Raw genomic sequence first — 23,684 nt, 5'->3', positions numbered from 1 at the left:
TTCTCTCTGGGCCTTATGTCCGGAAGAACAAAAAAGACATACAAGTAGTTGCACAGCATCAGACAAAGTGTACTGTCCGAAGATTCTGGCTTTTATGTGGAGCCAACAAGGCATTGATCAGCCTAGTGATAAAGGCATTGATCAAGCTTGTTTGATTCTGAAGTCCACGTCACGACTCCCAAAGTTCCCTGCCCTTTGCTCCATGCATTGTTCAATTGCAGAATGCTGATACTCTTGAATACCAGAAATTGTCCATGGACATCTACTTGCATCTTAAGAAATTATAAACAGTTACAAAATTGCATGGCAAAATTTTCATTTCTGAAAAAGAAAATAATATTTCCTTTATTAATCCTTTTTTATAACAAATTTTACATCGGTCTACAAGAATATGAATGTCAAGAAGCTTGTCTATGGCTCATTGGAAAATCACTTCCTTCTGATTTGTGTGCACAAGTATCACTTGATGCGACATGCTTCTACTTCTTAGGCAAGCTTCAATTGAGGCTCCAAGAACTGAAAGTAACTGCAGTTGCTAAGGCTGTTTAGTACATTGTAGATGCTTTTGCTTTTTTATGCAACCAGAAGAACAGGCAAAAAATTATTTGATTCTTCGAGTCTCAAAGGCACTAATACTTGGGAGTAGAGGTTTGACGATAAACTCTAGAGGAGCCAGGGGAATTAATGGAATTGCAATTTTTAACTAAAGGGATCATTGACTGTACAACATCTACCATTAAAGGTCGATAATCAGCTTCTGGTTGCACACACATAGCAGCAATAGCAGCTACCTGAGGAACAAAATATGGGGAGATAAATACAAGGTTAGCCACCAACCGGTTGAGGCTATTGATTTGATAATATGTGACAAGCACAAGACTAATATCATAGAAGCAAACTTCACCTGAATTAGATCCTTCTTTGAACACTGTCCTTGTATAGCTGGATCAACCATTTGAGCTACTTTATCTCTGTTAGTTAACCTCGGAAGTGCCTGTTAAATTATCAAACTTTGGAGCATTACTTAACAATCTTTAACCTATTCATGACATTGAAATCAGAGGTAGTGCCTCTAGTCGTCTTTGAACATTGCAGTTATAAGTTCAATTTGAAAGAAGTAACATGGTTAAGTTTTTTACTAAAGCTCTTAAGATGTTAATAAGATCAAAGCTTTATTACTGCCTGTATAGCTTACTGCTGGAATCTAGGAAAGAGAATGATGGTTTTTGGCCACTAACCCATGAAACAAGGACATGTTCTCCAGGAGGCCTCTTGATATCAACTGGCACACGGCCTGTCAAAAGCTGTAAAAGCACCACACCATAGCTGTACACATCTGATTTTGTGGTGAGTTTGCCTGTTGAGGCATATCTGCAGTGCCAAAACTCATGAAACAGCTTAGTCATTCTTGCCAATGCTATACATTTTTCACTAGGCTTGAATGCAGTTCAGTAAGATTTGCCAATACAACCAAAATCTTATGAACGCTTTGGATTTTGAATATTGTTCCTGGAAAGTCATTTAAATGGTCTAAGGGTATGGTTTTTTTCTCTTCCCCAAACAATCTTTATTAAATAAGAAAATGACAGCCGGCTAACAAGGACCTTGGTAGATGCCCCATGTGCAAAGTTGTGCATAAGATTGCATGTTCATCAGTATGGCAGTAATAATCTGATAATGAAATAGAGATGCATAAGCATGACACATGATGGAGCACTCACTCTGGAGCTAGATATCCAGTGGTCCCCAACACACGTGTCGAAATCTGACCGTTGGTCTTGTCTGAGCCCATTTTGGCCATTCCGAAATCAGACACCTTGGCTCGGAGGTTCTGATCTAGTAATACATTGGTGCACTTAAAGTCACGGTGGATAACAGTAGGCACAGCATGCTCATGGAGGAACTCAAGGGCCCTAGCACAATCAAGGGCTATCCTTAACCGGGTTCCCCAATCCAATGGCCTATATTGACTGCTGGGATGATGAAGATGCTGATGGAGAGTGCCATTGGGCATGAATTCAAATATTAGAAGCCTATGGTGCTGGTCAGCACAGTAGCCTAGTAGCTCCACTAAGTAAGGAGAGTTCAAGCGGCTTAGTAGATCCACCTGCAAAAAAAGTGTGATACTATATTTCAACCCATGTGCAAAGATTGAATAGAACTTTCAAGTTTGAGTATTTTAATGAAAGATGGCTGAAAATTTCTATGCATATGACAATATAAGAGTGTTGACTTTATGGTTAGATATCTGAAATTTAACTTAAGAATTAAATGTGTTGACTTTAAAAACCAGAAACAATAAGCTTTTTTCAAGGTTGCATCATTAGAACTGACTCAAAGCAGAGATCTATAAACAAGAAAAAACAGAAAACCAGAAAGATACCAATGAGAGAAAACAAGCTGGGAACAAGGCTAATAAATGAAATCATTCACCTCCATCCTGAAAGCATGCTCCTCTCGCTTTCCATCTCTCTGCAGCCTCTTAATTGCTGCCACAGTACCATCAGCAAGGGTTCCTTTATACACCACACCAAACCCTCCACTGCCCATCACATTTACCTCGCTGAAGTTATCAGTTGCCAATTCCAGCTCTTTGTATGTGAAAACCTGGACCCCTCTATATCTACTTGGAGGTGTACGCTCTATACTTCCTCCATTTAGACACCTTGCCTTCACATCTGCTCCATTTTCAGGCATCCCAAAAGATCAAAATTTGTATAAATTCCAGAATAAGCAACAAATAATCATAATAATAATTATAAGTTGTAGAAGCATAAGAACAGGAAAAAGATCTGCTAATGATGTTACAAATGCCAAGTTTGAGTCCAAAGGCTATTATATAATCCATTTCAATATACCAAATCACCTTAAGGGTATGTTCAATCATTTTTATCTATTTTCGTTCATAGGAAGAACAGAAAACCCGTTTGAAAACTTTAAAGTGAGATGACAGCTAAAGAACCATGTTCAGTTTTCTAAAAGATGATACTAATGAACTGCATTATGAGTGTTGAATGTGAAAAATCATGTTTCGAAAATGGATACTTACCTGGACTAGAATTGAGGTTTATAGAATTATGAGCAATGAACCTGCTGCTTGTGTTGTTAAGGCTGCCACTTTCTTTGCAACTGCCATGCTTTCTGACAGACTTACGTCTCCGGAGCAATGCTATGATTAGAAATATTGCAAACACTGCAATGATTAAGATGATGGATATGATGATTATAATGATGAAGTTTAAAGAAAGGTTGGTGCCATGTTGATGGTTTTGTGATTTAGAATGGAAACGATGGGGATTGTGATAAGTATGGTTTTTAGCAGTACTAAGCCCTGGCGGCATTGCAGGTGGTGCAGCAGCAATGTTGCTATCTTCCATGGACAGAAAAAACAATGTAACAAACAACGAAAAAAAATTGAATGATGAAAAGGAAAAAGGAAGATGAAGCGAGAGAGACAGAGAGAGAGAGGTAGGAAGGGTAAGGTAAGGTTTTGGAGAAGGAATGTGTAGGCGTAGGGAGGTTGAGTTTCCTTCCTAGGAGGCCACTTTACCTGTATGGCCCCAAAAGAAAACTCTCTCCCTTCTCTCTGTCCCTCGTGATAAACCAAGTGTCTTATGTACTTCATTCGTCCATTCTTTTGTGATTTTCCAAGGAATGGTCATTGTCTTTGTATCAGAAAAGATTGGAAGCTTTTGCCACCATTTCACATCAATTACTTATATCCAAATCATTTGCTAATAATCGACCTGTATTTTGCTCAATTTGTGTCATCCGTGTCCTTATCTCAGGACCCACACATTGCTTCCCCGGATGAACCTTCCAAGTCCCAAAATATAAGAAAAAAACTCACATAAAAGTTTGAATAGTGGATCCATTTCCAACACTTAAATCCCAGTTCAAACAAAATATTATACTTAACAAATAGAAATCTTCTGCTTCCATTTGATATTTTTTTTCATAATTTTATGTCATGTATCTATTTTTATGTTATCAAATAAAAATTTTAATTCCTAAATCTTATTTACCTGTAAACACCAAGTCCGGCAGTAAAAGAATACCAAGAGTTTCTATTCTCATTTACCTGCAGACTAGAAATATACCACAAGTATATAATGTGCAAAAGTTGCATCAATTCTAATCTTTGGGTGGTTTATGATAAGTTTGGAAAATGACTTCTTGCCCCTCAAGAAGGATAGAGAGGATAGGGTGGAGTTTATCACTACCACCAATCAAATTGTAGCTTGACCCCTGGGTAGGAAAATTAACTGAGCTGTCTTTACCAAAATGGTCCAGTCAGAGTGGACAGAGCTCAACAAACTTCTTACTAGGAATCTGAAATGGAAGTGTTGGCCATCTTGCTCATAGGGTTTTTTTTTTTAATCCGGAACTGTAGATGGAAAATGATACAAAAAACATAGATAATATCAAGTTCCCAAATTGTTTTTGTCTAATACAGTAAACCTAATTACCTAGAGAAGAGGAAAGACAGAGAGAGTGAGATTTTCTTTTTGATGGACTTGTCACAGACTCACATGTGCTGCTCCCCAGAGCACACAAAAGCACCAAACCAAATCAGCAATGGCTGCATAGAATTCAGGGAAACCAGGATTCCATCATCGAACAGTCCAGGAAAAAAAACTATAATTTATAGACATGAGATGAAAGATTATACTAAACAATGGAGGCTCGGTATCAATCACGAGAGTTCTCTAGCTTCCACAGGTTCATGATTTCAATCTCAATTCTCTACATGCATTATATGGTACTGAAAGTTACTATTGAATAATCATGACATGCGTGACTATCTTAAACAGTTCTTAAATGGATATTATTTCGTATATTTTGCATGTGAAATGCTGAGATTACCATGCACCAGCTCATCATCTACTTGCTTGACTTTCAGAGTCTCCAATGCCAATTCCGCATTGTCCTGATAACGACTCTGGATTATCCCATAAGCACAGAATAGAAGGGTCATCAGATGACAGAATCCAGCTTGCATTGTTCAATTTCCATAATTAGTGTCACATGGGACAAAACAGCAGTTCAAATTTCCGACATAAGTTCCGAAATCAGCGGGTCCTGTGGGGAAAAATTCTCTTGAAAATGTTTCAAACATTAATTATCTTGTAGAATAATCCTGCTTTTGCTCTTATGTAAAGTTCTAGCCATGGATGGAAACCTTGACGGTACAAGCAATGATTCAAGCACCAACCTTGCCATGCAAAAATCACAAAATATCACTATAAACAGAAGAAAATCACTATCTGCAAGGGTAGGCCCTGATGCCTCTCTCTCTGACCTGAGTCCTTCCTCTCCGAGTCAGAGGGATGGTCATCGTCATCGATAAGTAACAAAAGTCATGTGGCTGCTACATTTTGGTACTAATAGCTGCTGCTGGAAAGAATCAAATTTCAAGTAGGACCAAGTCCAGACTAATGAAAACAAGATACTACAGCATTGCAAGCTCAACCTAAAGCTCTCTTTCAGATGTGAATGACATCAAACCCTGCAAATCATGTGACCCTTGCTTGATTTTTGCATCAACTGTTTCACTGATAAATACAATCAAATAGTAACTACTTACTAATTATGATCAAACATTTGCAGATGTATAGCACTTTTCGTGTATTTACACTCTGCTATACTTGAAGAAGGAAGGACACGACTTATTCATACACTAATTATCACCTGCTGTCAAGCCAAAGCCAAACCATGACATCAGCCAAAACCACTACCTTTTAAACACAAATTTTAAACAGAAAAGGCCAGAAGATTTCCATTATCCAAAGGTTAATATGTAAGAATATATGTCATGTACATGTGTCTAGACTATCTGTCACGTGGGTGACAATATGTAAGAATATATGACATCTATGCAAACTCAGAAGGCACTATTCTGCCAGCGGAAAAAATTTGCAATATAAATATTCAGTTAAAGCCCATTGAATATATTCAATGGAACATCCAAATGCCTATTACTGCATTTTTTGGAACATAAAGTACAGACAAGAAATTTCCCCTAGGCTTGCTAACTTTCTGAATGAAAGTTTTATTCTATACACTCTCATCAATCTTCTGGAAAACCAAGAAACCTATTTATGAGTTTGGCCACTGGTGTGGCATCTCCTGGAGAGTATGGAAGGAGAGACTCCAAATCCATACTGGCTATAGTTTGATGAAGTGTCTGAGGACGAGCACAATATAAATGTTTTCTCTCTGCCAGTTCTTCTGCTAGTTCACTCTGATGATTATCCATCAAATCTTCATTGACCACCACAATTAGAGGTTTGCCAAGCCGCAAGGTCTCAAATATGCTCCCAGAACCTACACAACAGTTGGAAACAGTTCCTCAACAATTTTTTGAGAAGTTATAGAATTAAAAATATACAACTATCACAGAACTACTCAATGACAACCATAAAATGGGATTTAAGAATAATGAAACAAATCTTTAGGTTACAAATTCAAAATTGTGCCATTTCAATTGTGTGTTGCATCTTTGGATCAAAGCTGAGAGACAAACAGGTTCGATGGTAGTGTATTTACAGATTTAATTGAATTCTCTCAAGGGGTTAGGCTCTTATCAGATCATTGTAAATATGTTCACCAACTCGACTAACCATACATGGTCAATCTAGCCGATGCAAAGAACATGATAATATGATCCTGGCAATACGCCAAAATCCTCAGATATTCTTTTTGCTGAAGGAATACACAATTCTACAGATCTTGTATAACCGAGAAGCATGCTCAATATTTACAGTAAAAATAAACAAAGATGAGAGTGATATACAACTTTTGACCAAGAAAAGATGGATAATAACAGCGTAAAAGAAAAAAAATATCATGAGCCACCTGCATGACTGATTACAAGAGATGCTGATCTCAGATGTTCAGCAATGCTTGATGAAAATGTGAAGTAGTCTACAGCCAAAGATCCATCATCACCAATAGACTGCATTAAAAAATAAACCTTAGGAAAATCACACAAATAAGAATACAAGAAGATAAAGCAATCTTCTGTTCAGAAAAAAGTAGTTGCATTCATAAATTTGGATATCTAAAGAAGTAAAACTCCATTTTTACTATTACATTTTTGAGCCATTCATATTTGCCAGCAGGCCTATCAACAAAAGTGTGAATTCCTTAACATAGAATCCTGTTGGAAGATTTTGATGCTTCCCTAGAGGTATTCTCTCCTTTGAACTCATATCCCTAAATCTCACCCACAGCACAAATTTGATCAAAGCAATTACAAAAATCACTTCTTTTTTTCCCATTAAAGATTACTGATCACTATCTTATACAAGTTAAAATGAAGAGCTACCCACTAGTCACCTAAAGTTCTTATATACCTTTTCAGGAAGATATGACCCTCGACCCATTTGAATGAGAAGGTGAGTATATCCTCTTCTCAACAACTCATCCTTAACTTTCTGAGAATCCACCACTTTAACAAGCGCATCAAAACATGTTGTTCCCACAGTCACAAAAACCACTCTCTTTGGCTTCACACCATCCTCGGCCTCTCCCATTTATAATCTCCTACAGTTCCCACAACATACACAAAATCTTTTATTGACCCACATCATAAATAACCATATTCAAAGCTAAAAAACCAAACTTTCTTAAGAAAATCAACAATAAACACTCTGCTGAATCACCTACGATTCCACAATATACAGGAAATCTGAGATCAACCCAGATCATAAACAACCATATTCAGGCTAAAAACCAATTTTTTCTTCAGGAAAACCACAAAAAATTTTGCAAAATCAGCAATATGTCTCACTAAAAAGCATAAAAAAAAAAAAAACCTATACTTCTCACTGTACATGAATTCTGTAATCACCCAACATCATCAATAAGTATATTTAGCCTAAAGAACTAAACATTTCTTCAAGAAATCAGCAAAAATAAATTCGTCTGGAATATTTTCAAGCAGGATAAGATCATATTTTTTCAATTTTGTTAAATTCAAATATATAGAAAAGAAAATTAAATAATCGCAACGAACAAATCTTCTTCTTTTTTTAATTTAAGGGGTATAATTACGCTATCCTTGTACAGCATTCTGATGCAACTGAAATTCCCAATTAAATCCATTTTTTCAATAAATTAGATAATTTCTTGTTTAATAAGATGCAATCAAGGTTCAAAGAGCAAAATATTGCAAATTTTCAGCAAATTTGAAGTGATTTAGCTATTTTTTTTCCAGCACTCAAAATTTAACATAGTACAACAATCTAATCCCCAAAGAGCAAAACAAGAGAAATCAAAATCGCACTTTACCCTGAAAATCGTAAGAGTAGCAGCCGCTTGGCCTCCCCTTGACTCTCCTCGTAGCCAAGGTTCACTCGGACCGGATTCTTCGTCGATCGGTCTTATCGTTGGGACATTGCCGATGTTTTATGGTATCAGCTAGTTATATTTTCTGCCAGTTTTGTTACATCTAATACTTAAAACTACTCAATTTCTCATATCAAGACCTGGATTTTGGGAGAATGGTTTTCATGGGTGAGTTACTTTAAAGCTTCAAAAATTAAAAATTAAAGAATTAAAAAAAAAAAAAAAAACGGCGAACGAGAGGTCGGACTCGGTATTGATTGAATATCCGGCTGACTTCAGCGGATTAGGTGGATTCGGTAAAAGCCCAACAGGTCAAGTTTGAACCCAATTAAATTTTATAAATTTTAATTAAAATTATTTAATAATTAAAAAATCATTTTTAATGAGAGTTGAAATTAAAATTTTTATTTATAAAGAGGATAAATTTTATTAATATATAATAAAACATATATAAAATAGTAATTTAAAAATACATATAATGAATAAATTATCTATTTTTATTAATAAAAAATTTTACTAATATTTATACTTATATAGTTATAAATTAAAAAAATTAAGTATCTTGTGTCATAAGTTTGAACTTAAACCTAACGTTGTACGGCCTTAAACATCGAAAATAGAGTTTAAAGTAAACTTATAAATTATGGACCCACATTTCTAACTTAAAAGAGGTGGTAGAAAAATATACCTAAACCCACCTTATCTCTTATTGATATAAGATCCGTGACATTCTACCTATGTTACCCAATTGTGTAACGCTCTGGTTGCATTTACTCTTTACTTGTAAAAGAGAGAAACTCTTACACTAATTCGAGTCTACCTAAATTTTTATATCTCTCATGGGGATCTACATCAATGAAGATCTGAGTCTATTCACATCTTTGAAGAATTCAGGTTTACTTTGATATCAAATGTTATGAGTCGAAACTTAAACCCAATCTCGTGCAAAGGGACTCTTACACTATTTTAAATTTACTTCAATCCTTGTATCTCTCATTCATTGGCTCTTTAATCGTTGAGGATAAGGACTCTTACATTAATTTGAATCTATCTCGATACTTGTATCTCTCATGGGAATACACATCAGTGAAGATTCGGGTCTACTCACATCCATGAAAATTTAGGTTTACTTTGATATCAAATGTCACAGGCCGAAACTTAAACCTAATCTTGTACAGAAAGACTCTTACATTAGTTAGAATTACCTCGATCCTTGTATCTCTCATGAGGATCGACATCAATGAAGATCCAAGTCTGCTCACATCTATAAATATTCAAATTTACTTTATCCGGGTCTGCTCACATCTATCTAGTCACATTTGTGAAGATTCGAGTTTACCTTATCCGGGTCTACTCACATTTGTAAATATTCGAGTTTACTTTATCTGACTCTGCTCACATCTATGAAGATTCGAGTTTACTTTGATATTAAATGTCACGGATCGAAACTTAAACCCAATATTGTGTAACCTTAAATTCTAAAAATAGAATTTAAATAAACTTATAAATTATGGACTCACGCTCCTAATAAAAAAGATATACTTAATAGATAGTGAAAGATCCATACTTATATGATCAAAACTCACTCCATTTTTTATTAATATGAGATCCATAATATTTTGATTATCTAATAATATATTTGATTTTGTAATATTAATTTATCAATAATTTAATATTATTAGAATTAAGAAAAAAAGTTTGATGAAAGTTACTATTAGATTTTTTATTTACGAATTAAATAATTTTATTGATATTTAAAATAATATATAATGAATAAATACATCCATTTTTGTCAATTAATATTTTTATTTATATATATATTATAGATAAAAGAATATAATACTTTGATTGTCCAATAATTTTAATGGAAATTCCCTTATTTATTTCATTCCTTCCCCTTTTTCTTCTCTCTTGACCAAATCTCTAGAATCCCCCAAATCACAAACCTTTCCTTTTTTATTTATTTATTTATTAATAATTATTCATGGAAAAAATGAAAAGTTAAATAAATATTTTAATTTAAAGGGAAAATAAAAGGGGTAAAGAAAAGTGATTTGATTTGGTTGTTTATTATTCTTCCTCCCAAGTCAGGATACCATAATAACACTTCTAATCCTGTCTTCCAACTTCGAAACTCGACAAGCCAAAACCCTCTTCCTCCGCCATGGGACATGATTTAAGCAAACTAAGAAGAACCAGTCACCGCCGTCAAACCCAAACCCGGATTCCTTCTCTTGTTCCATCATCATCATCTTCGTCTTCTTCTTCTCCATCAACAGCAGCAGCCGCAGCCATAGATACTAACAATAATTCAACTACTAACAATACCAACTTCAATGCTGGTTCTACTCAAACCATCCCAACTCCTTCTTCTCCTTCTTCTGCTGCTGCTGCTTTGTCAAGCCAACCGCATGCAAGTAGTTATGTTTTTGCAGCCAATGCACCGCACCCTTCTCCCTCATCCAGTTCACCAAACCATTACCACCCTCCTCCTCCTCCTCCTCCTCCTCCTCCTTCTTCTTCTTCTTCACTGATGGCTCCGCCATTCTTTTCGTTGGCCCCACCTCCTTATGTTGATCACGAAAGTGCCAAGAAGATCAAGAACGATGTCAATATTCACAAGGACAGTATAAGACTTTTCCTTGATGACAACAGCCTGGATTCTTACTTGGTTTCTTTCACTTTCGATGCTCTTGTTGATGGCAGGTAAAACTTTTTCAGCTTTTCCATACTGTGTGGAAGTATGCCTTCATAATTCATTGGATAACTATATTCGATTTCATTGATGGGATGCTGATGATTTCTGTTTTATCTATATATATATATATATATGTATGTATATGAATGTTGATTCTATATGATTTCTGTTTGCTTTGTGCTATACATTGATTTACATTTGATTTATGAATTTATGTTGGCCATGGTGATCAAGAAAATTAATGCTGTCTTTTTGCAAGTGGTCTAGAAGTTCAATCTGTTCATATTCAAAAGCATTGCTTTCACAAGGGATTGAGTAATATATTGGAGGGTTGGAGGTCATGTCAAGTTTGAACAACAGGGATTAGAAAATTGGGAGCAAAGACAAATTTAAACGCCAATCAGTTGGAAAGTAATACATTAAGGATTGACTAATTAACAAAGTTTTTGACAAGTTAAGTTAGAAACGAAACAATGAGGTTTTAGATGATTTCATTTCCTTCTAGAATTTCTTATGCCTTACGGAATTGGTGTATTGTGTTCTGGCAGATTAATTATGTCTCTATCAGTTTCAGTGTTTCATCATATTGTCCCTGGGAAGGATGCTAAGTTTTTTTTCCTTGAAAGTGAGGAATTCATAGAGGTGACATACTTTTTTGGATGATAATGATTCCAACTCTCTTTTCCACTTCTCAAGCTTCTTTGAGAAAGGGAGACACTGTAAAGAACAGTAAACTGTACTTGATAGGTATCGATCTTATATTTAAGATCTGCCAAAAAAGGTGTCAACGCGTATGCACCTTTGATTGTTAATACTAATGTATGAGTGAGGCACAAACAGCATTCTATGGCAAAGAAAACTGCAGGGTACACAGTGAGATGACTTGATTAGCTGGAAAAAAAAAACCTAGCTGTCTTCGTAGGAGGTGATTTTTCCTTTTTTCTTTTGTCTTAGCACTTTGATAGTTTTTCTATTTATGCATAACTATTTCTTTATATGCTTGAATGATGGTCGTTTAAATTCAAGTGCCCATAATTCCCTTTGCAAAGTTTAGTGTTGGGGTGGGGGAGAGTGACAATTAGTGGGACTTGGGCCAAGGAGGATGACTACTTGATCTGTAGCCTAAAGGTCAAGCAAGGTATGGCCAATGAAGATGACTACCTTGATGCTGTAGGGGCATCTTGTAGTTTCCTTTACAGGGAAGATTGCATATGGTACTAGCTGTATTGTAAATCATTGAGATATTACATGAGGAACTGAAATGATATCTTGTCTGATTTCTAAGCTGCAAGTATATGATCCATGTTCTTATAACTAGAAGAGGAGTCAGAAGACTACCTTTTGTTGTTTTTCACTTACGATTATCAGTAATAGTCAGAGAAAATTTATGGGAAAATTTACCCGGTAAATATAGTCTATTTATTTGTTTGCTGAATTGCATCCATTTGTCATTGAGTTTTGAGTTGGCTATTAATCTTGTCTGCCTAACAGAACAGATCATATGTACTGTTGGCTGCACAACCTGAACCTTCTTCAAATTACTCTTTCCATGTTGCCCCTTTTTTTGTTGTGTTGTTAACTTTAATCTTTCTATGAAGTGCCTATGATGAACTGGGATTACAAGTTGTTGGACTGCAAACTGTTAATATTGCACTGATGGATTAGTGCTAAGCAACTTCTACTTCTATTTAAGTTATCAGGAATGAACTGAACTGTCTGAATTGTGTTCATTTTCTGCTTTGAAACCAGGAGTGTTTGAGGAATGATTGAACTTGGAAAAAACCGATATGAATTTGTTCTTAATCATATCTTTCTACTCTTTTGCTGGGATTATAAGATATGTTCTAATGGCTTGTTCATTTTCCATTGCCTAAGCTTCTGACTTATCTGTTATTAGATATGTTAATACTCCAAGTATGTAACAGTTTTCCTCTCGTCTTGGTGACAGTATCACCATATTTTACTTTGCCAAGGAAGGGCCCAACTGCATCTTCATGCCACTGTATCCTGAAATATATATGCCTAAGACAATTCCATTCCAGAAAGGCTTGGCTCAGAAATTCTGTCAACCCTCAGGAACTGGAATTGACCTTGGTTTCTTTGAATTGGGTCTTCTTTCAAAGCCCTCAAGGAAAGAAGACATTTTCCCACTCGTTATCTCTGCACAGGCAAGTTTGCCATCTTTCTCAGCAGGTGCAGGGCTGGATCAGCCTCCACCAATCGTGTCTCCACATGCTCAAATCACTCAAGCTGTCCTGAAGAAAAATAATGAGGCCCATTTTCAGGTGAAAGTAATCAGGCAAATACTGTGGATAGAGGGGATTCGATACGAGCTCCGTGAGATCTATGGAATTGAGAATTCTAGTGAACAAGGTTTTGATGATAGTGAGTCAGGAAAAGCATGCGTGATTTGCATGACTGAGCCAAAAGATACCGCTGTTTTGCCTTGTCGACATATGGTAAGAGTCCCCATCTTAAACATTCCATCTTTCTTGGTGTAAACTAGTTAAGGAATGTTTCATTTAACTGCATACCAGGCTAGGAAAACATGTTCTTGATTTGTTATAGCCGGTGGGAATTGTGTTTATCTAGGTTGCATGACACTGAAGCATTACAGTTTTACTGTTATTTGCACCGGACTCAATCAAGATAATCCCATTTCTGTTGTGTTTGAGAAAAGACAGTCCAGGGTTCTGGATTGTACCATTCAGTGCATTAGAGTCTCTTTTTACTAGGCTGTTTAACCAAAACAACATCTTGACACCCCATTTTAAGAAATGGTCTGAACAATCTGCAGGTAGACTGTTTTTAACTAAACCTATCCAGGCCTATTGTGTTATTATATTTTTCCTATGCAAATAAACTCCCTCTTTCTCTTCCTGAATTACATGCAAATTTTTCTTTACCAGTGTATGTGCAGTGGATGTGCTAAACAATTGAGGCTTCGATTAAAGAGGTGTCCCGTCTGTCGCCAACCCATCCAAGAACTAATAGAGATAAAGATTAGAGTAAGAAAAAGCAAAACAAAATCTATATGTTCCTGAAGAAATCCAGAAGGATTTGCCTTTAGCATTTGCATTGCCTTACAAGCTCTAGATTTCGTATTGCAGAATCAATCTAAGCCAGCAGCAGTTTAGAAGGATACCAGAAAAAAAAAAATGCAGAGGACTCATTGGAGGGAGACCTTGTTTCATACAGCTTTTGAAGTACATATAATCTTCATGAGCATCTTCAGTTCCTTCTAAATCATTAAAGAGATTCTCACTGGTGAAGATTAAGGTTTTCCAAAGAATTCAACACTTTGCCTTTGTTTATACTTGAAATTTTGGTATAGTTTCCCATTGCTGGTACAGTTTACGTACACAGGCAATGCAAAGAAAACCATGGATTTTTCTTTTGCTTGGAAATGTTTCTAATAAATTCATCATACTGTTTTAGAAAGAAAACAAGCCTACTGAGTTAAAGCTGTACCCTTGTTTCTTTCGCTTTCTCTCCATGTCTCGCTCTGTCATAATCTCTCTGAGGCTTATGAAACAGGAAAGGCAGAGAGAATATTTGGTGTGCAAGTAAGCAGAAAAAGGGAAAGATACTGGGAATGTCTTTAAAGTCTAGGTGAAGATTGTTTTTGTTGTGAAGAGGGGACAAAAGTGAGCGGCTCCTGTCATTGAATAGTATCCAAAAGTGAAAAAAAGAATCCCGGTTTTGTGCTTATTGTTTTTGAGAATTTGAATCTTGGTTGGGATTGTTCTTTACAGCAAAATGCTGGCCTCGATTTTCATGTCAGCTGGCCTGCAGCATTTGAATGACATTAGAATTCCCTCTGTCTCTTTCTCTCTCTCACATACACAGACATTCAAAAGTAAATAAAATAAGCTAAACATATTTCTTTATTCCCATGCATGTTGCCCTTTAGAATGGTCATGGTCAAGCTACACTTTGCTTTATTGGACAGCTAGCTAGCGGAATTCCACTTCCACCAGAAACCAGCTAGTGGTCTAAAGAAAGACTTAAAGAAAAATGCAGTGCAAAGCAACGCAAAAGAACCCCCATTAAGTAACATAATGAGAGGTAACATTATCTAGATTCAAAATCATAATCATAATCATAATCTTTTCTAAAGATGGTAAAACTTCCAAATTATGTTTAGCAGAAAACCAAAGTCTTTGATATGATTTATCATTTACCTACAGTGAATCATATGTATATAGCAGTGAATTAGGCATAGTTAGGACATCAAGCTTCTTTCATGGCATGTGCTAAACCTGAATACATCACCAAAAGTCTTAGGTGTTGGAAACCTTCCAAATCAGAAACAGTTTAGGGGCATGTAGAGTCAATTTTAATAGTTTTAGTTTGAAATTTTGGCTTTAGGCTAAGAATCTGGTCATGAACTTGAAAGATTTGATTCAATGCGGAAACTAAAACTTGAACTAGCAACTCCCTCCATCTATAAACTAATTGGGCTAATTCATACTGTTTACGGTGTCCTAATCAATCTAAATATTCTGATAGATTTTGTTATCTTCCCAAATTTTTTTTTATTCCTGGACAAAAATATATGTCAGGAAAGGTTGGTAATGGGATTGGTTGAGGTCTGATTACTATCTTATCTAACCAGACTAAATCCTGTTTATTAGCCTAACTTGGCTTGGCACGGCTCATGGTCATGGGTCCAACACATGGCTGAACCACTGAACCTTATCAGATATCAGTTATCAGGTCAATTACTCACATTTGGCTGTCACCACACCAACCGTATGTAAAAATCTTATCTGAAACAAAGGAGAGAGCCTTGGGTCGCGAAGAGTTTTGAAGCGACTGTCCAACAAAAAGGGCACTGGGGTACTGGCTCCTGTTTGGTCCGGGAGGGGGGGGGGGGGGGGGGGGGGGGGGGGGGTGGGGGTTGGTGTTGGGGACCCTCCAGAGCTTGTCTTAGCCCATACAGACCGCTGCCCTAAGTTGTTTGTCCCTGATTTAAGGGCCAGAACCCAATGTTGGGGACCCGACTTAATTGTCAACCAGCTGTGAACGCATGTCACTATCCTCTCTCAGTCCTACTTTGAGCCCTTTTCTTCACTCTTTGAATATGCAACAAAAATATCTTTGCTTTCTCTTCTTGCTCGCTTTGCTCAATTCCCTTTCTTTTACCCTTTTGTTTCAAAGAGAAGAAGGGACGGAATTTGTACCATTAATGAACCATAGCAATTTCTAAAGCAAGCTCTTATCACCTACAACACATGGTATGCTTGGATTAGCTTGAGAGCAATTGCAAAGGTTTCTTTGTCATTAAAACTATTGCTCTTTAGGGTCACATCATCTGCCTAAAACAAAGTTCTAATTGAGATTAATCAGAATGAAAGTTTAGGGAGTGATCATGGAGTTTGTAGCCTTAAATGTTTTGGAATTGAAGCATGTTGTGTGGCAATAACCAACCTCTAACCCTAAATAAGTATTTTGTCAAAAAAAATGTAGCTCTATGCTACTAAATGAGTATTTATGGTAGTCTATTGTTGCTTTAATACAATGATAATACCATTTAATCTACAAAAAAAAATTTAAAAAAGGGATTCATAAATTATTATCACATCGAGTTTTCATTCACGAAAACTACAATGATTATATTAAAAAATTCTCGTTTTTATTTAACAACAAGTAATCTTCTCTTGTCGTAAATTAAGTTTTTAGTACAATTATAACTAGCAAACACTAAGCACTTTTTTTAGATTTTCCATCTCTAGAAAAGTAGGCTAGGATTTTAGTAAAATGAGCAAACCACTATACATAAGCACTTTGTTTAGATTTACTCCCTAATGACACAAGAAGTTAAAATATTTCGATTCTATGTTTTCTACTGTTCAGCACAGATGGGAAAAGTGAGGTGACAAAAGCTTGTTATAAAGCTCTTGCTGTAATCAAAATCCCACTATTATTTTACCCATCTGAAGGTCTGATCAGGCTTAGGTTGACTGCACCAAGCCATCAGATAAACAATTGTCAGTCCATAGAAAACCAGGCTGCAATACTCTCTGTAATATTCAGTCTGTGCAAATATCATAGTCATTGCTTTCCTTTCCCTTCAATAAGTTTCCCCAAACCTCCTCTCACAATCTAGATATTGCCCAACAGTTACTCTTATGTAACAAGTTTTGTTCTTCCCCCATGAAAGCTGCTAGATGTACTGATTAGTACCTAAAACCAGACTATTTACTATGTTTTGGTCTTAATATTGAACTGGTGTACTGAAACAAAATCAATCACAGTGGGAATCTTGGACTTTTTTAGTACTTATATACAGCCTTTTTTTTTTCTTTTTCTTTTTTTATGTAGTTGTTTAGGTGATTACTCCACCTTCTTGCTTGCAAGTTTTACTTTTTGATGTTTTAGTTTATAAAATTATACCTAAATCTCACTCTCTGCCTGGAAAATCTATTGAGATCAGATGGTAAAAGTGAAGTTCTTAACAGAAAAAAAATGTAGAACCCTCCATTATTAAGTAAATTTACAGTTCAAATGATTGGAAAAGCACTGTGATCATGAAGAAAGCTCTCAAATTGGCCTATTTGATTATGATAATCATGAGATTTGCCGATAAAACTAACTCATCCCCATCTTTTAAATATAGAAAGACATCAAAATATCTATATGCATTGTGTGTGTGTGAAGATCAAAAGAATAAAGTAGAACTCAAATGATTCTTCCTTTCGAAAACCAAAGCCATTCTTCTAGTGCATATATGATCCAAAAGCATCTGTAATCATACGCCCCCAAGGTTATAAAACCAAAACTTTTGAATTTTCCACTTTGATATAATCATAATAATCAATGGGATTTTGATCTCATCCATCCCTTACCAAAGAGATAAGCCCAAAGCTTGCTTTCAAGCAAGGTTTTCACACACTTTGTAGTAGCTTCATGACATAAGAGGAGATATGCACAATTCACAAGTAAGATTGAAGCAATTTTTATGACCCATTTCTTGTAATAAAAAAATACAGTTGATAAGTCAAAAGATATTTCCCAAAAAGCATTTTGTAAGGGAGTTTAGAGAGAGAGAGATATATATATATATTTATTTATTTATTTATTTTAGGGCATGTACCCTATGGTGGGGGGTCTTTTTTGTCACCATTCAAACATCTTTTACAGAGAAAAGGAAATGGGAGGGAAGGGGTTAGGCTTTTAAGGTGGACAAACAATTATTTTGGTTGCTAAAGAAGGGTCCAAACTCAGAAGAAAATCATTGTTAGAACAACTTTTAATTGCTCTAGTTCTTGGCTCTAGTGCTTGTCTGTATCCATGAACAACTTTGATTTAAGTTTCAGATTCTTTTGGTCACCCCCTTGACCCCAATATATATTAGTTTTTCTTATCAAAGATCATTAATTTGTTATTTATTTTTACCACATTTCCCTATAATTTTCCCCATTTTTTCCCCAAATGGTCAAACCAGCAAAGAATCACTGTAAATTGTAATAATAATAATAAAAAAAAAGCCTGCAGCATCTGCTCTGATATTGGTCTTTTGCCTAAGACTTCTGATTTGGTCCCTTGGTGCCTTTCCCTAATGCTGACAATTTTTTATATAATTTTTTCCTTGAGAAATTTAAACTGTTATGTTCTTATGAAACTTATTTTTTTTAAAAAAAAAAACCCATTTTTAATAAACTAATTAAATTTATAACAGTAAAAAAATAACCATCATCATATTTAATATCAATTAATATTTACTATTCACTTGGTATATGACCTAAGTTTGAAAGTGATTATTAATCTACAGAATTATAATAATTAACCCACACCATACATGAATGCATTTAGTTAATTACACCGACTTCTACAGTAATAAAAAATGATTGCTTTTGATGGAAAAAAACGTTTAAACCATTTATTATAAATCTAAATCTAATAATTAGAATGCAAAGGTCACCTGTCAAATCAAGTCGAATATCTAGTTGTATTCATCCTTTCATATCCTTTGGGACAATGTTTTTATTTCATAAAACTTGCACGGCTTATATTAATAATAAGTAATGATGTTAACAGAGAGAAATAAAAAAGAATTATCTTATATAATAAACTAATAACTATGTTCTATACTTTTCTTCTCATCTTTTGCTATCACATGAGGTAAAATTTAGATTTAATATAACAAAAAAAATCTATGAATTAGATTGAAAAATTAACTGTTGATAATCGATTTTTTTTTCGTGTGATATATAACACGGTTGACTCATTTAATCATAATAATTATCATATGATTACGTCAATTATCATGTCAAAATTACTTAAATGATATGTTACGTGAATGTAAAATATATATAAATTGTTATTAGGTTTGATTAATTTTTTGTAAAAATTAAGGGTTTGTTATGCTATGAATTAAAATTTAAAAACTCATTTGAGTATAATAAAAAATAAAATAATTAATTGAAAAAATCGACCATTGTACGATAGTTATTTATGTTACTATAGCTAATTTAATAAATTAATGTTAGTATAGCTAGAGACTCCTTGACCTTAATAAATTTAATTAATAAACATTTAATATGTAAGGAGGGTGGTAGTGCTATAAATGGTTAAGTCAATATTTACTTCACCCCAGAACTCCCACTCATAAAAGAGCTCATTTATATTTAATTTCACCCACTACAACCCAAAGAAAAGTTAATTATTTAATATGAAAAAACATTGAAAAATTAAATAAAAAAATGCAAGTGCATAATATTTGATTTAGATGATGGGGTTTTTGGCATTTAGGATAAGTGCTAAAAAGTACTGTCACATCTTGTTCATTCTTTTGTATCCTTTTATTTAGAGCCATTGATGTTAAGGAAACAGAGGATTGAATGAAGGGAGTGAGATGTAGCACTGCATTTATTTTATTTTATGTGATAATGAAAATTAATTGATTTTTTTAATTCCCTTAATGTTTTATCTTTTGTTAGGTTAATCCGTTAGACCGTCTCAAACTCGAATATAGAATACTCATATTTATATAATTGGTCGGATACTCGTGAATGTCTAACACCGATGGTACCATTTTATCTACTTAATTTTATTTTCCCAATCTTCTTGTAAAGGGTTTTTTCTTTTTTTTTCACTTTGCATGTTCCAAGATCCAAAGTCCAAACTATTTAACTAGTAGCAAACTTTAATTTAATTTTCAAAGAAAGAATCAAATGTTATTATTGTCTATTGAAACATCTACTTACAGATTCAATATTAGATATGCACACTAACAAGCATGTGCAATTATGTTCCCCTCATAAATCCACTTGTCTAAGTCCAACAACAGGTCACGAAGACCTGCAGCAATGCTAAAATGGGGGACCATGGGGAGTGTGGAAACACCAGCTTGGTCCCATGCCCACCTTCAAATTTTCCCCCGCAAGTGTTCCATTGTGCCAACAATCATCATAGTACTAAATTAATCTCTTGATTTAACAAGATTTCGTTTCAGGAATTTGGCTGTAAATCACTTGGGGGAAGCTTCAGACAATATAAAGTACAGTGATTCAGCTTAGGTTACACTAGCAGTGTGAAGTTTAGGAGACCCCTCCTGCCTTTCCTTCCTTCCCTCCCAGGCCCAGCTGTTTTCACATTTCTTTATTTAAATCTTCATGATACCTTGCCCCTTGTGCAACTGCCTGCTCTCTTTCTCTCTCTCTTTCTTCTCTAAAGGAAAAAAAGAGATTTACAAAGCTAAAAGAGAAGTGTTTTAATGCCCAACAACTGCCTTTAACTCTTCTCTTTCTTATATCTTGTAGCAGAGGTTTCCTTTTGCTTGTTCACAACTAAGAAGCAAAAGTTCCAGCTTCTCTCTCTCTCTCTGTTGCTGTCTTTCTCAGTTCAGTTTCTTAGATCTTTTCAATCTTCAACCTTCTTCTGTTGCTTTAAGGATGCATAAACAAGAAGTCATGAATATGCAGGTGACTTAATTAGTTTTACTTTTAGCTCTTTGTTCAATAGTTGTTATAACCCTTTTCTGTTTCGGTTTGTTCTAACAATGTTTCTGGTTGTTTTGGGGGTTGCTTTTCTCTTCAGACATGGGTTCTCAAAGTGAATATACAGTGTAGTTGTGATGGCTGTAAGCAGAAAATAAAGAAACTATTGCAGAAAATTGATGGTATGTTGATTACATGGTTATTTAGTCCATTTATGTTTGATTTTTTTTTTTCATTTTTTTTAGTTTAGTACTTTGGGTTTGTTGATTTTGCTTTGGTTCATTCTTTGTTTTTCGGTCAGGGGTGTATTCTACTAGTATAAATGCAGAGCAAGGTAAGGTAACAGTGTCAGGAAATGTTGATCCTGCTATACTTATCAGGAAGCTTGAGAAGTCAGGGAAACATGCACAGCTATGGGGGGCTCAAAAGGGTTCAAACAATTTCCCAAACCAACTCACCAACCAGTTCAAGAACTTGCTTATGGATGGTGGCAAAGGTGGGAAGGACAACAAATCTCAAAAGGGTGGTGGGAATAACCAGCCAAAAGGTGGGCAGCAGCATATGCAACAAATGAAAGGGTCTAAAGGCCAGAAATCTGTTAAGTTCCACTTGCCTGAGGATGATTTAGATGACTCTGATGATGATTATGATGAGTTCGATGATGAGTTCGGTGATGAATTTGATGATGAGTTTGATGATGATGAGGAGGAACTCGGCCATGGCCATGGCCATCATATGCAGAACAAGATGGTACCTATGATGGGAAAAGGCCATGGGCCATATGGACCCAATGGCATGATTAATGGTCCTGGTAAAAAGGGCGGTGGGGGTGGGGATAATGGCAAGAAAGGAGGAGTCATTGATCTACCTATAGGAATTAAAGGCATGGGGGAAAACAAAGATGGGAAGCATGGTAATGGAGGAAAGAAAGGAGGTGGAAACAACAAAGGAGGGAAGCAGGGCAAAGGGGGAGGAGATAAAAATGGTGGTAAAAAGGGAGGTGGGGGTTTACTAGGATTTTTCAAGAAGGATAAAAGTGGAAAAGATTGTAGTCATAAGAAGGGTAAAAATGAATGGGATGGTAAAAATAAAGGTGCCCATAATGGCAATGGAGGTCATGGTGGTGGAAACAATAATGGCAATGGAGCTAAAAAGGGTGGGGGCAAAAATGGTGGTGGGGGCCATGAGATGAACAAAATTAAAAATGGTGGGTTTCATGACATTGACGTTATCAATCATGGCAAAGGAGGTGGTGGTGGTGGTGGAGGTGGCGGCGGCGGCGGTAAGAATATGGGGCAGATGGGCCAAATGGGTGGTCAGATGGGTCAGATGGGTCAGATGGGTTACAATAATATGGGTCAGATGGGTTATAATATGAGTCAAATGGGTCACATGGGCCAAATAGGTAACTATCCAATGAGCCAGATGGGTAATTTTCCTGCAGTGCAAGGACTACCCGCAGCTGCAGCAATGAATGCTGGCGGGTACTATCAAGGGATGGGGCCAGGAAATCCTTACAATCAACAATACGTGGCCATGATGATGAACCAACAGCGTGCAAATGGGAATGGGATGTATGCACCGATGATGTATGCACAACAGTATCCCTATGCAAACTATGGGCCGCCTCCAATGCACGCTGCAAATTCTGAATCTTATGCTCATTTCTTTAGTGATGAGAACACAAACAGCTGCAGTATCATGTAAAATTTTCCTCCTAGATTAGTAATGTTTTTCCATTTTCTCCTTGGTTATTGCTTCTCTAGGTTGCTTTATACAAGCTTGCAAGGTTCAGGAATGTCTTGCCATATGTTTCTTGCCAAGAGGAAATTTTGCTTCCTGTATAATCAAATCCCTCCAAACTCTTTCTTCTGTCTTTCTTTTTCTCTTTTTGGGTCCTTACGTATTGGCCAATTGAATGGTAAGATTACTATGTAAAAGGAAATGTAGGTAAAGTTTGAGGGATCTAGGATGAATGGTCAGAAAAGAAGGGGTGGAGGTATAGTTCAGATGCTTTCTCAAACGATGTACCAAATGTAATTTTATATGGTGTTGGTTTCAAAAATGGAAAACATGTTGGGCATCAATCCCCATCTGATATTAGAAAAAAGGGTCCATTTGGCTTCAGCTTTTGACTACTAAATCTATTTCCATGATTTGCAATCTTCAATTATTAGCTTGAAGAAATTCCGGGGGGGAGGCTCCACACTTTTTGAGTTTGACAGTGATTTTCTTATTGCTTTGTTCCACCTTTATGGCTAGAACCATTAGGCCATTACTCCATGACCCATGGCCCATCTAACACTACTTAGCCTGATATGGTGTGGAACCCAGAGAGTGGACTTGGACTCCATCCAAGTTTTAGGACTGTGCATAGATTGATAAACTTGAGCCCAAATTTGAGAGTAAATCACTTCAAACTGCTGCAACAGTGCAAATGGATTGGTATAAAAAAGAGAAAAAAAACTAATTCCAGGCTAAGCCTAGTCCTTCAGGCCCTATATGATGGAATCCATGCTACAACTGCTTCCTGGCTGATGAAGCTCTTACCAATTGCCAAGTGCAGCTCACACATACCAATTCATTTTTGTTCTCTTGTTCTGATGTTCATCTTTAGCCTGACTTTGCCAAAATAGCATGCGAACCTGCCTTTCGAAGTCTCACTTTCAGGCTGCCAAATTGCAAGTAAC

General features: G+C 35.8%; 4 protein-coding genes across 4 annotated transcripts; 2 read left to right on the top strand and 2 right to left on the bottom strand.

Annotated features, from left to right (window-relative positions):
• Positions 1 to 326: 326 nt before the first annotated feature.
• On the bottom strand, positions 327 to 3,638 carry LOC18600418 (Protein kinase superfamily protein). Its single transcript, XM_007030844.3, has 6 exons — positions 3,050 to 3,638; positions 2,434 to 2,678; positions 1,722 to 2,107; positions 1,239 to 1,371; positions 905 to 994; positions 327 to 791 (listed from the first exon to the last, which is right to left on the bottom strand). The coding sequence occupies exons 1-6, from the start codon at positions 3,375 to 3,377 to the stop codon at positions 630 to 632; spliced, it is 1,344 nt and encodes a 447-aa protein (XP_007030906.3). The 5' UTR covers positions 3,378 to 3,638; the 3' UTR covers positions 327 to 629.
• A 2,138-nt stretch (positions 3,639 to 5,776) lies between these two features.
• On the bottom strand, positions 5,777 to 8,640 carry LOC18600417 (glycosyltransferase family protein 28). The gene is made up of 4 exons (XM_007030842.3): positions 8,296 to 8,640; positions 7,359 to 7,548; positions 6,859 to 6,958; positions 5,777 to 6,327 (listed from the first exon to the last, which is right to left on the bottom strand). Exons 2-4 carry the CDS (start codon positions 7,536 to 7,538, stop codon positions 6,071 to 6,073), a joined length of 537 nt encoding a protein of 178 aa, XP_007030904.1. The 5' UTR covers positions 7,539 to 7,548; positions 8,296 to 8,640; the 3' UTR covers positions 5,777 to 6,070.
• A 1,814-nt stretch (positions 8,641 to 10,454) lies between these two features.
• Positions 10,455 to 14,774, top strand: LOC18600416 (putative E3 ubiquitin-protein ligase LUL4). Its single transcript, XM_007030841.3, has 4 exons — positions 10,455 to 11,058; positions 12,999 to 13,509; positions 13,960 to 14,058; positions 14,161 to 14,774. Exons 1-4 carry the CDS (start codon positions 10,517 to 10,519, stop codon positions 14,185 to 14,187), a joined length of 1,179 nt encoding a protein of 392 aa, XP_007030903.3. The 5' UTR covers positions 10,455 to 10,516; the 3' UTR covers positions 14,188 to 14,774.
• A 5,913-nt stretch (positions 14,775 to 20,687) lies between these two features.
• LOC18600414 (Heavy metal transport/detoxification superfamily protein) lies at positions 20,688 to 22,870 on the top strand. Its single transcript, XM_007030839.3, has 3 exons — positions 20,688 to 20,979; positions 21,095 to 21,176; positions 21,296 to 22,870. Exons 1-3 carry the CDS (start codon positions 20,950 to 20,952, stop codon positions 22,699 to 22,701), a joined length of 1,518 nt encoding a protein of 505 aa, XP_007030901.3. The 5' UTR covers positions 20,688 to 20,949; the 3' UTR covers positions 22,702 to 22,870.
• The last annotated feature ends 814 nt before the right edge of the window (positions 22,871 to 23,684 follow it).

Source organism: Theobroma cacao, chromosome 5 (assembly GCF_053813885.1).
Source record: "Theobroma cacao isolate CCN51 chromosome 5, ASM5381388v1, whole genome shotgun sequence".
Lineage (NCBI taxonomy): Eukaryota > Viridiplantae > Streptophyta > Magnoliopsida > Malvales > Malvaceae > Theobroma > Theobroma cacao.
This window is presented reverse-complemented; position numbering and strand designations above follow the sequence as displayed.

Coding starts and splice junctions, on each gene's coding strand:
- LOC18600414 (XM_007030839.3), top strand. CDS start 20,950: ATGCATAAACAAGAAGTCATGAATATGCAG. Junction 20,980..21,094: donor AAGAAGTCATGAATATGCAG/GTGACTTAATTA, acceptor TTTTCTCTTCAG/ACATGGGTTCTCAAAGTGAA. Junction 21,177..21,295: donor ACTATTGCAGAAAATTGATG/GTATGTTGATTA, acceptor TTTTTCGGTCAG/GGGTGTATTCTACTAGTATA.
- LOC18600416 (XM_007030841.3), top strand. CDS start 10,517: ATGGGACATGATTTAAGCAAACTAAGAAGAACCAGTCACCGCCGTCAA. Junction 11,059..12,998: donor GATGCTCTTGTTGATGGCAG/GTAAAACTTTTT, acceptor TCTTGGTGACAG/TATCACCATATTTTACTTTG. Junction 13,510..13,959: donor TTTTGCCTTGTCGACATATG/GTAAGAGTCCCC, acceptor TTTCTTTACCAG/TGTATGTGCAGTGGATGTGC.
- LOC18600417 (XM_007030842.3), bottom strand. CDS start 7,538: ATGGGAGAGGCCGAGGATGGTGTGAAGCCAAAGAGAGTGGTTTTTGTG. Junction 6,959..7,358: donor GGTCATATCTTCCTGAAAAG/GTATATAAGAAC, acceptor TTTTTAATGCAG/TCTATTGGTGATGATGGATC. Junction 6,328..6,858: donor TCTTGTAATCAGTCATGCAG/GTGGCTCATGAT, acceptor ACTGTTGTGTAG/GTTCTGGGAGCATATTTGAG.
- LOC18600418 (XM_007030844.3), bottom strand. CDS start 3,377: ATGGAAGATAGCAACATTGCTGCTGCACCACCTGCAATGCCGCCAGGG. Junction 2,108..2,433: donor AGCATGCTTTCAGGATGGAG/GTGAATGATTTC, acceptor CTTTTTTTGCAG/GTGGATCTACTAAGCCGCTT. Junction 995..1,238: donor AACATGTCCTTGTTTCATGG/GTTAGTGGCCAA, acceptor ATAATTTAACAG/GCACTTCCGAGGTTAACTAA.